The sequence below is a fragment of the Varroa jacobsoni genome, unplaced genomic scaffold (assembly GCF_002532875.2).
Source record: "Varroa jacobsoni isolate VJ856 unplaced genomic scaffold, vjacob_1.0 contig02639, whole genome shotgun sequence".
NCBI lineage: Eukaryota > Metazoa > Arthropoda > Arachnida > Mesostigmata > Varroidae > Varroa > Varroa jacobsoni.
In genome coordinates this window covers 26,650-42,938 of record NW_019214857.1, presented here as the reverse complement: position 1 = coordinate 42,938, position 16,289 = coordinate 26,650, and the positions used below count along the sequence as shown (strand labels likewise).

Here is a 16,289-nt window from a genome sequence, read left to right as displayed (position 1 = left end):
TGTTAGTAGAGAAGTTCTGATTCACAAAGAGAAAATACTTTGCATTTTTTAGAGCGCAAAGCTAATAATGAGAGGGATAGTAATAAGATATCGCTGCGCGTCCAACGTCAGGCAACAGCGAATGAGTGATTTCAGCAATTGCTTATGTTTACTCTGAAATGTATTGGTTTAAGACTTTTGTCCACTGAACGATGCAGTTGCAGAAGATTGCCTTTGCTTGAATAGCTTATTATAGCCCGCTCTGCGAATGTACCTCCAACGTTCTTCGTTAAGGTTTTATCGCTACAGGCGTTAAGACCTCATTCGAGGAACAACGACATCAATAAACCCCACGATGACAAGGCTATTGGTAACAGCATTCGGGTTCAGATCGAAAACACGTGTTCCATCGCGGAACATTTCATAGAAAACCAATCTAGACATGAAAAATAATCTATCATACCTGCAGCTTCAGCAAAAAAAAGTAACGATTTAGCATTTTAAGTAGTAATTGTTGTTGGCGATGGTATGAAACCCCATCCTTTGGATGGATTGCTTGTCTGAATCTTGTAGCTCTTATTCGAACCTTCTACGAGAGGCATCCGATCAAATTCGAATTAATGCTCTTTTAACGAATTATCGCGTCGCGTATAGTCCCTGAGTAGATTTCCAGCAGCTCCGTTCCGATAATCGTTCTTTTTGGATTTCTCAGGTACTGGTCGTTTCCTTGATGCTCTCCTAGGTCGTGCCCCTGCTCTGGCGATTTTTCAGACTGTTTTAATGTTTCGTTTAAGAACAATCCAATGGGTATGAAAGATTCCTACACAAGATCCCTAGAGCTTTTGGCTGTGCTTGATAGTCATTTTGCCTAGATTTCATATTATTCTACACGATTATCGCTGTAACTTAAAAATAACTTTCACGCAAATCGCGTGAACCTCATCGTCGAGGTCATTCTCTAATTTAATTAATATTATTCAAGGTCTCGGGTAGTGAAGTATGGTAGATAACTTTCGTACAAAGGGTCATAATGGGCAGGTCGGGTTTGGGATGTGCAGAAGGTGCGTACTTTGTCACCTTCTCGTCTTCGCAAAGCGTCGATACCTAAATATTGAAGATTGCAGTCCTATTTGGACTAAAAAAAGGAAATGCTATCTATTATCGGTGCATAGCCTATTGAACAATAACTCACCAGATACGTCCTGCAAGACCTTCCCCGGCTCGACCTTCTGATGGGGGCAAATCCTTAATGTTTCACTTGAGAACATATTCGCACAGAAGAAACAGCTGAAGGCGTTGAAAAATCAACGGTAGCGTTCTTCACGCAAGTTCGACAACGGCCTGATAACTGTAGTTTTTGCATTTCTGTCTACAACTACGTAAATATAGCCTACTCAGTTCGGAAGCAGACATCAGATATCAGCTATTTTTTGCTAAATAAGTCACAGTTAAATTTGTGATCTCAAGGATTAATACCATAGTAAATCGGCTGCGAAAGCGTGCTTTGCCTTAGCAAAGCCCACTATAATTAGCATGTGCTATTTTTTTTTTATTAATGAGTCCATATGCTTTCTTCGAATAGCCCTTGGAAGCTAATACTAAAATAATTGCTAAGACTTATCAATTAGAACGAACAATTTCTCACTGTTAGGTAACTTTAAGGCAGATAAGTTTAATTGTTTCGACAATAAAAAATTTGCAACTAGAGTTACGAATACAATCGAAAAAAAAAAAAAAAAAGTTGTAGATAATCTTAACAAAGCGATAAAAACAGCCTAGTAATAGAAAAAAGTTCGATTGACTTAGTTTGACTTAAAATCACGATTTTACCCACTTAATATCTAGAGACAACCGTTCCCGCAACAACATTATGGCCCGACATGTCTCTCGATAGAATCCAAAGCTGCAATATTTTTAGCATGGGCATATTGTTCTTGATAAATTTCGCCACGATGATAGGTCGTGAGTTAGAAGTCGTCTGCTTAAGCGCGTAATAAAACTCAGCGACTTTTCTCAAATAGTCACATTACCGATATTTGTACACTATGTAGCCATGTCCGTTTAACTGGGTTAACCATATTGGTTTTCAGCGCCAATAAAAAATACTTTGCATTAAAGCAATTTGAAGATCATTCTATCAAGTTAGTTGGGTACACAGTCACGCGCTATTAATAATCAGCTGTCTTCGATGAGTTTGCGCTGAATGAAAACTGGGCTAGGGAACGCTTCACAAAAGGAACCACTGTGATAGAAGTTCGTGCTGCAGTTGATCCCCCGGTAGATCCTTACGACAAACCCTTTTAGTATAAGGTTCCGGAGAAAATCTCCATTTCCAGCATAGGTAATGCAAAGGCAATGATTGAAAATGTTGCCTTCGCGGTGGTGATGTTTTTCTCGCGTGCTTCTGCCATATCTACACATCGTGATTGCTAGCTAAGTGTCGTCGTTGCTAATGCCGGTGTATCTTGTTTATACTACGTGCTAAAATCGTATTTATTCGCTTATTCCTGCTTTGTCTTTATATCGGTTATTTATTAAGTGGCATAATTTTACTCTTCGCTTGTCTCGAAGTAAACATGACTGGCTAATTAAAATAAGGATAGATTTCAGTACTAAATAACATTTTTATTTTCATTAGAATTCGTTTCCAGCTAGCCTGTTTCTAAGGCGTCGTTTTTTTAGAAATCAAATAATTTTCCTTATCTCCAGTCACAGCGTGTATTTTAATGTATTTTCAGAAACGCCACCTGAACCTATATCTCGACTTTATCCCCTTGTCGCATCGACGAGGTTCCTACGAAGAACAGTGACGAAGTCAACCACGACAGTGTGACGCCTAAAGGAATAGGAGATCTTTTTGGATCAGTCAACTAATGTTTCTTGCTTGTTCCTGTTGTGCTGTTTATGGATGGGTATTTTCTCACAGTCAGTTTGTTCCGAAGCTGTGCTACTGCTGCTGCCGGTGTTGCATTCATCGCGCGGATTTTCCGCCGGGAAAGGGCCTTAAAGTTGTGTTGCTTTAGGCCCCTTTCCCGTCTATTCTCTCTCAACGGCCGCCATGGCGCGGCCTTTCGGTTCCTTGGGGCCGGCTCTATACAGACAGCGACGATAAAAAATTCTGCGCGCCCAGCGCCTTCCGCGCTCAGTCCACTATCTGGCGCTACACAACCATCAGCTTCTACTTTTACACAAGCGAAACACTCATTGCACTGCATTTATATTGTGCCAGCACGACGGCACGTAACGCCGAACTGTTGTGGGAGCTGATTGCGGGCTTGTGGTTAAGGTGCGGCCAGTGAGCACCAAAATCGGACAGCTTCATCCGTTTGGCATCCAGAGCAGCACATAGCCTTTCCCCGGCGGCGGACCCGTTTAAAGAGCGCGAGGGGCAAAGGGCAAGGGCAACGAAAGGGGCTTTGGTTGGCGAGCCGCTCCTCCCCCCGTCGTGCCGCTGTACCATGATGGTTGAACGAATTTAACAAGGCAAGAAGCATCAAGTCGCGCGCACGAGACACAATCATAGAGAAATATAAAAGTGCAAAAAGAAAGAAGGATAGAAAAGGAAAGAAAGGGTGAGAGCGAAGGCCGCCAGTGTCTGTGGCTATAGAGTGTATCCTACTTGCATCGATCCGTGTTCAGCTGCTCCTTGGCTGATTAAGAGCAGCCAGCTGCTGCTGCTGCTGTGCTGTGAGGGGTTAGTCTGGTCTGTTGTGCTGCGGTCTGGTTTATTGTGATCGGTTGATTGTTCGGTTGATGGTGTAACACGCTCTCCCCCGATAGAGTTGTACTTTTTGAGGTTGCGCGCGCCAGTGCTAGTGCTGCTTGTTCTAATAATAATAACAACAAAAGGCGCCGCCGTCGCTGCTGCGGTCGTTGTCGTCATAACCAGCCGCCGCCGCCGCCGCCGCAGCAGCGGCAGCAGTTCCTGTGTCGTCATCAACTGACATCTCCTGCAGCTCTGTTCCTGGGACAGTGGCACACGGCGACAGGGACGAGGACACGGTTGTCGTTTGCTGAAATACGCCAGCCGCCTCTAGTTACCCATTGGCTCGTGGTTATATATGGTAGTACACAGTCGTTCTCTGTCCCTAAACTACCAGCCAACTGATCGAAAATTAGCGGCAAAGGCGACAGCAGTAAAACGAATTTGCAGAGGCAACGACGACTTCTTGACATCTGTGTCCCTTTCTCTGCCACTTGCTAGGGTCATCCTCTGCCATTGACCGTCCATCTGTATCGTGTGCCAGATACCCACACGCGGTGACAATCGGAGCTATTGTTGGTTATCTACTGACTATCGGTCACTACCGTTTGAGTCAGTTCGATCATGAACAACGGTTGGCTGTCAGCTTCTTTCTCCATTTGTCTCTTTCGTGCCGAATAGCAAGCGAAAGGGGGCTTGCACTTTTGACACTTCGCGCACTCGATCACCGTCTCAGTGCAGCTGTTGCCAGCGGCGCTCACAGCTTTCACTAAACGCAGCTGTAGCAACGTAGCGCAGGAGCAGAGGACCGACTGACGTCATCCGCCGTTGCGCTGCCTTCCTTCGCAGTCCCGTATCGCGCACACGCATACGGTGAGCTCCGGTTGGCCCGTTGACATCTGGAATCAGCAGCGGCGGGACGGCGGCGCTACCATTTAGCATCGGCACCAGACACGATCACACATGCGGTACATCGCTGTCACTGTATCAATGGACGTGACAAACTACGTACCTTGGGTACGTTGACATTCGGTTAGAAAACTGCTACGAGCTGCAGAGAGTGCGTTAATAAACGGGGTGATACAGGTGGCACTGTTTGTGGTTTGCGTCTTCACAGACAGAATTTTGTATGGCAGACGCGTACGGGGAGGAGGATAGAAATCTGCGCCCAGAAACGACCAGCGAGCAATTCGCGGCTGAAAACCAATTACGCCTTTCAGCTGGTCTAGCTACGTCAGTGGCATTTGAAATAGGTCTGTGAAGGTTGGTGAGAGTCCGATGAAAAGCCGGTATTCTCCTGCCGTGAAGTGTAACAGCTTTCAAGAAACGTTGCGCCGAGTCGCGCCGTACAGCCCGGTGTCACAGTGTTTGTCAAGTGTTGTATATAAACCAGTGTACAAGGAAGAATAGCAATTTTTCATTCGGCCGCCAACTCGAGATCGTTTCCTGCTGTAGTGGCACAAGTACCATTACCGTTACCGTTACCGTACTAACATAATTACAAACGTCTGCTTATGCAAGGATTTATTTGATATACTCGTGTTGTAACAAAGAAGACAAGGGCAGAAACAAAAACCAACGGTTCGAAAGCGATGTCATTTTTGCCAGTAGCGTTTGCCCTGGCGCGGCTGATCGCGTTAGGCCAAACTGTCGCAATTGTCCCTCGTGAATTCGAGTTTAAGCACCATAACAATTATGAACTGAATAAAAAGCTCGAACGTATTCAGAGTGAATGCCCCTCGATAACACTGCTTTACGAGCTGAACTACCGGTCGCTGAAGGGGTGGCCATTGACCGTTATCGAATTTTCCAACAACCCCGGCGTTCACGAACTACGTGAGTTACTAATTAAATACAATTCCGTTCTATATTTTTGTTCTGTTATACACATCGTCACTGTCTGCTCGATATGTGCTGTGACAGTGCGGAGATAATTGAAGTTAGTCACCAACTAATGCAAAATACCCGTAGCTTTTACATAGCCGTAGACAACATCCGACTTTATTGCGCCACAGAAGCACACTTTTGAGCCTTAAACGTATTATACAGTCAGTGGCCACTTCGATATGTTCCCCATATTCGCGCTAGATCATCCCACATTGTATATAATTAGTGCCGTATGGCAGCGACGATATCACAGAACCGCATGTATAAAAAAGGGCGTCAATGAAAGGTATATATCGTTGTCCTATCGCGGCGATGGCGCACATTAATTCCTACATGACGCCGACCACACCCAATTTAATGTTGAAGCGTTCCTGTAAAAAAGAAACCATAACTAAGTGCCTTGCCTCGTGTCTGTTGTGTACGTAAAAGACGCATCTTGATTTGACCGTGCTTGAATTACGTGGCAGATTAAATTTGCCCAACTACTTAAGTAAGAACAACAATAGAATGAATGGTATATGTCCTTAGGATATGAGTATCATCTGATGACTTAGTATAAATAGAAACTGGTGGCTTATCGCAAAACGAACGGAAAAAGATACGTTTTAAGGAAACCGCATTCGCTGTATTGACGGTATCGTATGTCAATGTTGATGATCAACGCATCTTAGAAGTCATTTTGTGTCAAAAAAAGAACGATCTCACTATGTGGACCTGTTGATTTGACAAGGGCCAAGGATAGTCTACCTTACGACTGGCGACCCTTCGAATAGCTTACGGGTGGATTTATGGTCTGCGGCTGCATCCGGCCATTGTTCTGCGTAACAAGTCGTCTATCGCTAATGGAATAAATGGCATTGTTTTGTTATTTACATTTGTATCGTTTTGACAAATCAAGGCCCGTTCATTTTGGCCTTGATCAATACAGTCTTTACTACTAAATCGGTAAGCCTTGAAGAATGAAATGTCTTACACTCTATTTGCATTGTAATTAACGACAAAGGATAATGATATCGTTTGGCACTGGGCACGCCGATTGGCCCGTCGCGGCCATGTAACCCCATACCCCATACCATGTCGAATTTGTGGTTAATCGCTAATCTGAAATATGTCGTCCGCCACACATAAAGCTTGGTCAGCTCGGATGCAAATATCAATTCGGAAATCAATTTCGAGGCCAGTTCCAGCAAACATAGCAGTAACGTTAACAGAGGCTAGGTCTGTTGTTAAGGGTCGTTGCACTCATGGGATACATGTTGTTTTAGTAACGTCAATGTCTGCACTGGCTACCATCCTTCGCAGTCGCTGTCACTTAGGCTTCGACCTTTCAGTTAGCGCCGTACTGCCGTGCAAGGGCGGGCAAAGACGGACTGCCCTTGTAGGTACGTCCTGAAAATATAGCTCGTTATTAGGTGAAAGAAAAAGATCGGGCGGCAAATTTGTTATTGCTTCTATATCTGTTCTTCCTAGATAAACATGCCAGTGCCCCACTTGTTGGTTATTATAGATAATACAGTGTTAAATCAATTATCAAACAAGGCGAGAAAGTCGTATAAGGAGGATATGTAATGGTTATAATTGCGACGCAATTTAATGTTTTATTATTTCGAAGCTAGCAGATGTTCAACTATGGTTATGGCGTTGCGCAAGCGTGATGAATTTTGCAGAATGGGACCTTTTGGTACGTTTTTAAGAGCTTTCTTTAGTCGATATTAAATGATAAACTAGAGAAAAAAAAAAGTAGGGGCAATTGATTGAGCTGGTAATTAAGTCACTCTTGCGCAACCGCGAACCCGCGCATGAACATGTCTATGGATAGGTTTTCATGAAGCGAATTTATTTATATGGCTAATTTCGTTCATAATCTTTGCTCAAAAGCCTCATAAATCTGTGCACGTCGTGCCGAATGAAATCCTACGCTTTGAGTGTTACCCCATCGTAATCTTCACGCGATTTTGCTAGCATAAGAATTTTTCAAGATGCAGATTATTGCTGTTCGACAGCGCTAAGCCTATTGTCTTCACCGTCTAGGGGGTAATTCGTGTATGCTCTCCTAATAGGGACCTTGTATAGCTAAAACTGCATTGTTAGGTAAATATGTATTGTCTCATTCGGCGCGAACAGAATGTCTGCTGACCTGAAGTACGTATAATTGTCTTCCTTCAGTGAAATTAAGCTACGTAATCCTTCAGCTTCTATAAAGTCGCTTGCCTTTCAGAAGCTTAATCCCTAGCTATTTTTAAAATAAGAACTGAATTTACCTTTCCATGTATAGATGTCGAAATATTGGGAGATTTCGCCCTGACCAATTCTTAAGCGCCTGTTTCAGGTTTTGTATCGAGCTGCCACAAGCGGTTTATCTGTTTCGACGCTTTTTTAACAAATACAAAGTACCGGTGTCTCGTGAGACAGGTTCTGATTATCTATTAGTAGTTGGCCTGATTGTTTGGTGCATCAGGCTTCCTAGATCTTAGAAATACAATGCTAGAGCAGTGTGAGAAAAGAGACGCAGATTTCGAATTACAAAATTATCCTCGTTATAATGGTACTACTAATACCACTTTTCCTAATAGCGGGTGTAAATCTTATTTATATTGAATTTAAATCGTTTCGATTTCTCTCAGATCTTGCCCAGCCTGATTCAATCTTTTACTTTTTAAGCTGCTGCAATATACTTAAGGTGTACGGTGCATTTTTTTTTTTAATTATTAAACCTGGTGCAATTCGATGCGACTATCTTGAACGTTAAAGATCAACAGGAGTGAAACCGCAGTGTTGTTTTTTTTTTTGATGCGCTAAGGGCTTGCCAGCTGACAGGTCGCCCGTGTATACTGTGTTGTCAATTCAGCAAAACTTGCTAGGAAATCACGCATCTAAGACGCTTTTCATCGCAGAACATTCTGCTTGTATACAAAAAGGGTTCCCGTAGTATATTGCTAGAGTAATGCAATTGAATATAAGTACATCTAAAGCGACGAATCTATCCAGACCGCTACTACGTATTTCGATGCCAATGATCCGTCGTATGACGGAGCAAGATTAACCTAAAATGTCAAAACTCAGAGATTTCTGTAAATGAAAAGTATCTATAAGATTTTTTTTACTGAATGTTATCTGTTACGCGATACGTTCGCAAACGTAACCATAATATTTCTGCAAAACGTATAGACCGCATGGAATGGTGTTAAAGAATGTGGTAGGGTATTGGTAAACATGACCTTTTATAGTTAGCGTCAGTTATGCCCGATCCCTTTATTAGCTATAAAAAAAAATACCATTCCTTATCAATTACGTAGGTAAGAACAATATAAGCTATAACACTTTCTGTCTGTTTACGAATTTTGATTCGGATCAACAAGGAGTGGCGCTCCCACGATGCTAACTGCCAGGGCATAATGTAAACCGACCTTCATCGCCTACACTAATGCCTCCAGAATAGAATTCCGATCGAGATTTAGGAATTAGTGAATTCAGGCAAACATATACTGCGATGTAATGTATGCTTATCTGTTGTTGAAACTACTGAAACAGCAGACCAAAATTCTTATCCAACGCGAGTGATTACCATTACGAACCCTATGCTTATTCTTATGTAGCTCGTTCTCGTTCGTAACAAACGGTTGTCGTTTATGAAAATATGGTTACGTATGAAGATGTCATAACTGACCTAAACGTCCATCAATGTTAGCGAAGCCCGCTAAATCTAAAACGTACTTAGAAAAATTGTGCGTGACGGTTTTTTTTAAATCACCGAAAATGCGTTATTCAAAATAAATTGCACGGTCACTCAGGTATATGAAGTGATATAGAAACGACGACTCCAACCGAGTCCGAAAATCGAAGTAATATTTAAACAATCAGCTTACAACCGATCCGAAAGAAGATTTTGTTAGTTCTTGAGCGATGGCATAGTTGCTTGCTTGACACGCGACAGGGTAATCGAGATCGAACGTTTTTACTTACTATTTAGCCGGCGACGTCTTTAAGCTACTGCGAGCTTCGGCAGTGATCAGACGAATCTTCAGTGCTGTGAACAGCCAGCTTTAGTGGCCGGTGTGCCTCGACTGCCCAGTAGACGGGCTCCTACGGAAAAAAAACGTGATTAAAAAGCTAAACGGTAAGAAGAAGTTAAGCGGTAGTTGTTGCTTGCGTTCGGAGATATCGTGATATGCAACTGCTGATTCTGTCGATGTTGTTAAAAAGAATCAACATATTTAAACGTAAATACGTACTGTAAATTGGTGCGTAGTAGTGCAATGTTAAAAAACTAATTATTCAATCATTTCAAGGTTCTGTTTGAAGGCGTCTGTTCAAATCTGTCGCTAAAGCCATATTCCTATTAGAGACATAGTTAGGCCTGCATTAACAATGTATGCCAAGGGCTGAACGACAGAAAAACAAGCTTTCGAACAACCGGCATGCTGGACATTGCAGGACACTGGTATGGGAAAATCAACATAACTAGAATATGCTAATAAAGGAGTACCAAAGTAATATCGGCTGTATCGGCTGCGAACGTAGAAAGAACTCAACACCGAAAAATCTGAGTATCTGAAGGGTTATCGTCGTTTTACCTTTGACCGTCTACAAAATGCCATATATAAAAGGACACATGGAGAGTTAGGCGACGGCTTTTACTGGTTGGCTTATTTGCTACTAATTGACTACAAACATGCTGTGTGTGCTCGTAACGGATGCTGCGATAGAAATGGGAGCTGAAAACCATCTAGTTCATCCCACTATACGATGGATTGGGCCATATCGATGGCGATAGAATCAATACCGTCAGTCATAGTGGTGAATTACCACAATGGTTAATTTCAAGGGCAAATTATGACTAATTTTTTTTGCACCGAACAATGATCGAGGTTTGCGAAAGGAGACACCGTTCATATAGGACAGCTGGTCTGTCTACATTACAAACGCACACCAGGGTGCCTATTCTATACGAAATTCACACGCTTTGTGCTTCAATAACTTAGGTAGTTTATAGCAATGTGACTTTGTATATATTGGATGCATTTTATCAAGAACCTAAAAGCTCAACTAAACAATTTGGCCGACTGCCTTCTTGGCAATACTTCAACCACAGACGTTCTTTCTGGTAATGAACGATTCAACTCGCTTAGATGCGCTGATCAAGGAGGTTAGCCACCCCCGTGCTCTTCTTCAGTGCTTCGTAATGCCAACTCCAGGAACTAGGTCTGTCCCTTAAACAATAAGGAGTTCTGCTTGTGGAAGCAACAATGGTCACGAAAAAAAATTTTCTATAAGAACAGTGTGCCGTCCCACAGGCTCGCTGTCAGCGACGAAGACGCGTTTCATGTTGAATGCTCTCAATCCAACGTTCCACCGAAATACGGCAAATAATAATAACAATAAACGAACGAGCCTACGGAATCGTCTACGAATATTTTCCTAGTCGATTTCATAAGCTTTCACTTTGTTGATTGACTCCTGTCGGTTGCTACGATAGGGAAACTTGAAAAGCCTTAAACTTAACTAGAGGAATTTTCATGCGGTCCTGTGCTAAATAGGACGATACCAGAATGGTTTTCTAGCTGTATACAAACCAAATAAAATGAGAACGTACATAGAAATTGTCGTTTCTTCTCGGGCATCCAGTTTTTTTGCTTGCCCAACAACGTTCAGGGTTTTGGCAACCTTATGCGCCTAAAGGACGTGTTTTTTCCTTATACCCGTTATCATCGCAAGAGTATTTCGCACCTTCCTATCGTCGTATTGGTACCCAATTTTTGTTATGTACCCAGTTGCTAGCTTTGTGGTATCGTGCATAGCTTTTACTGTTTATATTTGAAACGTACGGGTTTCTATTTCAATCTTACGACTCGGAACATACCGTGATACGTTCTAATTTTATTCTGATATTATCTAATGTTAATACTATGTGATACGTTCGTATTCGTGTAGATGGTTGGCCATTGTGCTCGATGCATGTGTGTGTGTATTTTCTGTTTTAATAAACAATCAAATTTTGAAAAGCGTTCACTTGGGAACGCTTTTTTAGCATATTACGCTTCTTATTGAGCCCGCCCAATGCAACATGCTGTTGAAATTAATTAATAAATACGACTCACGTTATTAAATAGGCATGATCGGAATTGTAAAAAAAAAATGATCCATCCTATTAGTCAGCGTACGGAAGTGAAATTTACGAAAAGACCTCGACTTTAGTCACAGAGCGATAAGATTAAATATCCGCATGGAACAACGGACTACAAAATACTTTCGCAATAATTCGTGTGTCCGCCTAATCTGTTTTTGTCACGAGATAAATGTCATCTTGTGGAACCAGCTTCGTATCCTGCGACTATTGGCAATCTGCTTTGAATACAAAATCAAATTGAGTCTCACCAAAGCCATAGGCTGAGATAGCTGCGATCCTATCCTGGCCACTCAGTGATAGGCGTACAACAGGACAGAACTTCATTTTTTAACACAGTTTCCACTTGAATATGGAAGAAAGCGTTTAGCTAATGAACAGTAAACACAGCATTGAGAGATGGCTTCATCTTCATAATGATATGATATGTAGATGGCTTGAACGCATCACTGACGTGAAAAGGGTTCGCTACGATGTTAACAAGACCAGCTATAGCAGGTGGAACTAGCTGAAGAAGAGTGAAGCTGTTATTTAGCATATGGTGAACATATGGTGACTATTTATACAGGTGTACACGTGTATAAAACACGGATTATAACTGCTAGGGTAGTCACGATGACGTCTGTAAATCGTAGCTAACTTTAGGTGTTGTCTAAGATCGTTGTGAAATTCGTATAGAAATGATGATGAACGAAGTTCGTGTCGTGCCGTTTATGCTGCCATCATTTATGTTGTCTTGCTTTACGTAGCTGCAGAAACAGATAGCAAAAAAAAAGTTCAACATTTGACTCTTGTTCATGCGTTCGACAGTCGCTACCGTTCAAGGCTTTAGATTGACCTATTATTGCGGCTTTGCAACCTCTGGACGGGTTGCAGTGCATTCATACGTGCTCGTATATGGGCGTACTGTGTATCAGCATTTCCTTCTATATCTCAGCAAACGAAAACAAACATGAATGCAAATCTCTGTGGAATAAATACATTCGATTTTTATTGTTTATTTTCAATTTTGCATCGGCCACCAACTTCTATCTTTCCCGCCTTTGCAGCCTCGCTTGTTCCATCCTGACTTCTTTATTAAGCGAATGCCCCTTTCGATTCCTGCGGGCCTTTGGCGTTCGCCGCGGAATCCTATTGTCATCAAAACGGAAAAAGCTGACGGATTCGGTGAAGGCAGCGGATTCCGTCTAGATCAGCGGCTTCGTCGCTGGGTGACAACCTGCGCCTTCATAAAGTCAATGCCTTAAATCACCGAAAAGATTCTACGGAGTGGAACAAATCATAGTAAATTTGATTTAGCCCGATTGAAAATGTGCTTAACTGAAGCTTGCCATCTCCATTGTGTTGAAAAACGCGATCCGACGCTGTCATGGTCCTAGGAAACATCGCTGAATCATTTGTTGGTAAACCGATAAAAATCTCACGCGTGCAATAATATGTTGATGATATGCAGATACAGAGGGTTATATAAACAGGTAACATATTGGAGCAACTTAGTAGTAATGGCGACGAAAGGATGACAATCGGACTATTATATCGCCAATATCAATATGTACATAAGAATGGCGTCGCTAACTCGATTCGTCGAACGACAGAGCCGCCAGGGCGAAATATTAATGCTGTTGACGTCATATAACGTTGCAGATAATAACTTAACCAGCAACGGCTAGTTTCATGAGGCGCAACGTGAAGGTTCTGTTGGAGTTAGGCTCGGTAGAGCGGCAGCTTTTTGAGGTCTAGACCTTCAAGCACTTGAATCTTGACGTAGTGTTTGATAAGGGTAGCGGTGGCCTGCTCCCATTATGCAGCGCCTTTGCGTGATCTTGCATCGTCTCGTTTTCTGAAATTAAGAGCTGATGAAGAATCTATCTAACAATAGCTTATTAACGAAAACGAACTTCTGTTAGGACATAGCTTTCAAGCTAATAATTGCTTAGTAGGCAGGAGGAAAATATGTTAGAACGACGTAAATATGTCCAATGTTATTTGTTGAGGCCCATAGTGTCTTAGCTTTTTAATATTGAAGGTGGTTTATTCCATCCGAAATAGACACACAGATAAAAGCGACCTCCTACAATGAAAACAATCCTCATGCTGAACAGTTATTGCAACAGTCACGCTACCTCGGAGCCTAGCTGCCCCACGGGCTTTGGGCCTTCTTTCAAGCTTCCAACATGATAGCTTTAGGCCGTCGAATAAGCATTAGCCAATCGAACGCATTTATTTAAAACCCAACTTTAAGACAAGTGCAGGACATCCAATGCCGATTCTCTAATTATGCTTGTAAGTACACATCATAACTTATACTGAAACCAGCAAAAATGCAGATACCTGTACGCAATTTACGTTTGTTACAATAATTATTATACCTGCCACATCTACTAGACAAATACATGATTAAGTGGGTCGCCAGTATGATCGTGTGACCTCCTTCATATAGTGTGTGTGTGACCAGTAGAGAGTTCATATAGTATAAATACAAAAGTTATAGATCGAGACCTTTTTGTCCTATTTTGACGTTCTCATTTCTGCTATGAAAACTTTATCCGAGCTAAGCATTTCAGTGACCACATACTGTTTTCCATCAGGATTTCCAAGAAGTTAATCTAAGCTCGGGGCAGGAACTTCAATCTGCGGTCCTTGACGAGACCCTTTTCCTATATTCCTATCGGCCACAATATATATTTAGGGTATAGGCAGTAACATGCCTAGGTGAGTAGCTTCTATAGGAAAAAATAGTTGCAGGTTCGATGCGCCTTGTATAACCAAAAAGATCTAATTGGCCTAAGTGTCGCCGTCTAGTTTGATTTTTCCAATAAGCACTAACCGTTGGTACATTATTATCTCGACCGTTAAGTAAATTCCGCTAATGGATGGAAGATTAGACGGATACCTCAATATTTGGTTACTCTTTTGGATTCTCTATAGATGTCTTTTTGCAGACCTTTTGCATAGATAGCTTTAGGCACTGGGTGGCAACCATTTAACTGCTCGAGAGGCCAAAGCGTTAATTTTTTTTTTGAAGAAAAATTCCAAGTACATTCGAGGGCATGCCAACTACTCCAGTTACAAAATGCTTGTGTCTAGTCTATCGCGTCTTTGCCAACGAGTGCCACTTGGTGAAGATTAGCTAAATAGCTAAGCTTGTTTATGGAAGGTTTGTCATAGAACTATCAAACACACACCGAATAGAAAGTAAATCGCGCTCGTCATGTGGAAAACTGTTAATCATTGATCGAAACTGAATGGCGTTCAGGACCGAAGTGAAAGCCGAAGAGCACTGTCGATAAACTCAAACAAAAGAACCGCTCATATTTTCAGCGTTATACATTGTAAATAGGACATGCAGGAGTGGAAATGTAAGCCTTTACTAGTCGGTCCCTAGATTTTCACGTTTACAAGTTTCTGTAGTGCTAACACTTGTATTCCATATGTGTTTACTAAATTCTATAGCTGGACGGGGTAGCCTTGGTATCCGTTTGCGAACGGGTATCGAAATACAGATAAGAATTTTTTCATTTAGAAGAAACGTTATAAAGCTAAAAAGTGGGTCATAATAGCATCTGTCTGGAGATATACGCCTAAAATGCTTAATGAGCTATATTCGCCGGAGCTTTGTCTTGGTCTAGCTTATTATATCTCCGTAGTTCTTCATGCGTCATCGTGCCATCTGGTCAATGTCATAATTAAAGAAAATTAACGTAAAGAAACGAATTTGTGCAATGTTTGTAACAAAATTATTTTTATTGGACCAAAATAGTAGTAACAACATGATGCAAAATGGTTTAGTGAGGTAATGTATGAAGCTTCAATTAGAGAAAAACTTGCTGCTCATTATCCATGTCCGGCTAAGTTAACTTCTAAATTTCATCCCCAACAAATTTCATCTGGTGAATTAAAGAGTAATGTTGTCGCTAGTAACCGTTTAGCGGTCGCTAGATGTGGCAAAAAGGTCAATCCTTACGCTATTTGTCTGTCTGACATTGACCTTACCTGTTATATTTTCGACTAGCGCCGTTTTTTGTGCGGTTGATTTAAAAATTTTTCTTTGTCTGCACAATAGCACACAGCAAAAGCCAGATCTCTCCAGAATTTTCATTACTTCTACGTTATTTATCTACGTCAACGAAGTGGTTTACATTGGGTGGACAGACATGTCATCCAACGGCTATCTTCTGATAGGTTTTAGATATTTTTTTATAGCAAATATCTTTGCTAAGAATTTTTCTGCCTAAGACATTAAATCAATCTAATTTAATTAAGCTCTATCTTCCTTTATTCTAGGATGTCCGTTTTCGTAATTAAAAAAGGTTTTATAACGTTTAACTCAATTCTGAACTTCAACATCTAACGGGGGAAAAAAGATACCCAAAGTTATGGTTAGGCCAAGTGATATTCCAATAAATACAGTTGAATTTTACTATATTCTTTTCTACTACAGATGTAGAATGGCCATATATTTCCCGCATTTGTAACTCGGTATAAATTTTGCTCGTAGTAACTATTTGGCAATTATCAGCGTATAACAAATTGCCAAGGTTAAATAACTTGGCTGGTTTGGCTCTTCGAACGATTTATCCTATGGGAGATTGGGCC

At 41.6% G+C, this 16,289-nt stretch overlaps 1 protein-coding gene across 5 annotated transcripts in view; it reads left to right on the top strand.

Moving 5' to 3' along the window:
- The first annotated feature begins 2,573 nt into the window (after window positions 1-2,573).
- Window positions 2,574-16,289, top strand: part of LOC111272575 (carboxypeptidase D) — a 30,464-nt gene continuing 16,748 nt past the window's right edge. For 2 of the 5 annotated variants that reach the window (XR_002687606.2, XM_022854108.2), the window contains exon 1: window positions 2,575-5,518. Coding sequence is in view for 4 of the 5 variants with exons in the window: in XM_022854108.2 (XP_022709843.1) it covers window positions 5,275-5,518 (244 nt within the window). In the remaining variant the exon portion in view is untranslated. Of the gene's footprint in view, window positions 5,519-16,289 lie in introns of all 5 variants that reach the window. The other 3 variants (XM_022854110.2, XM_022854109.2, XM_022854111.2) reach the window with 3 other exon arrangements.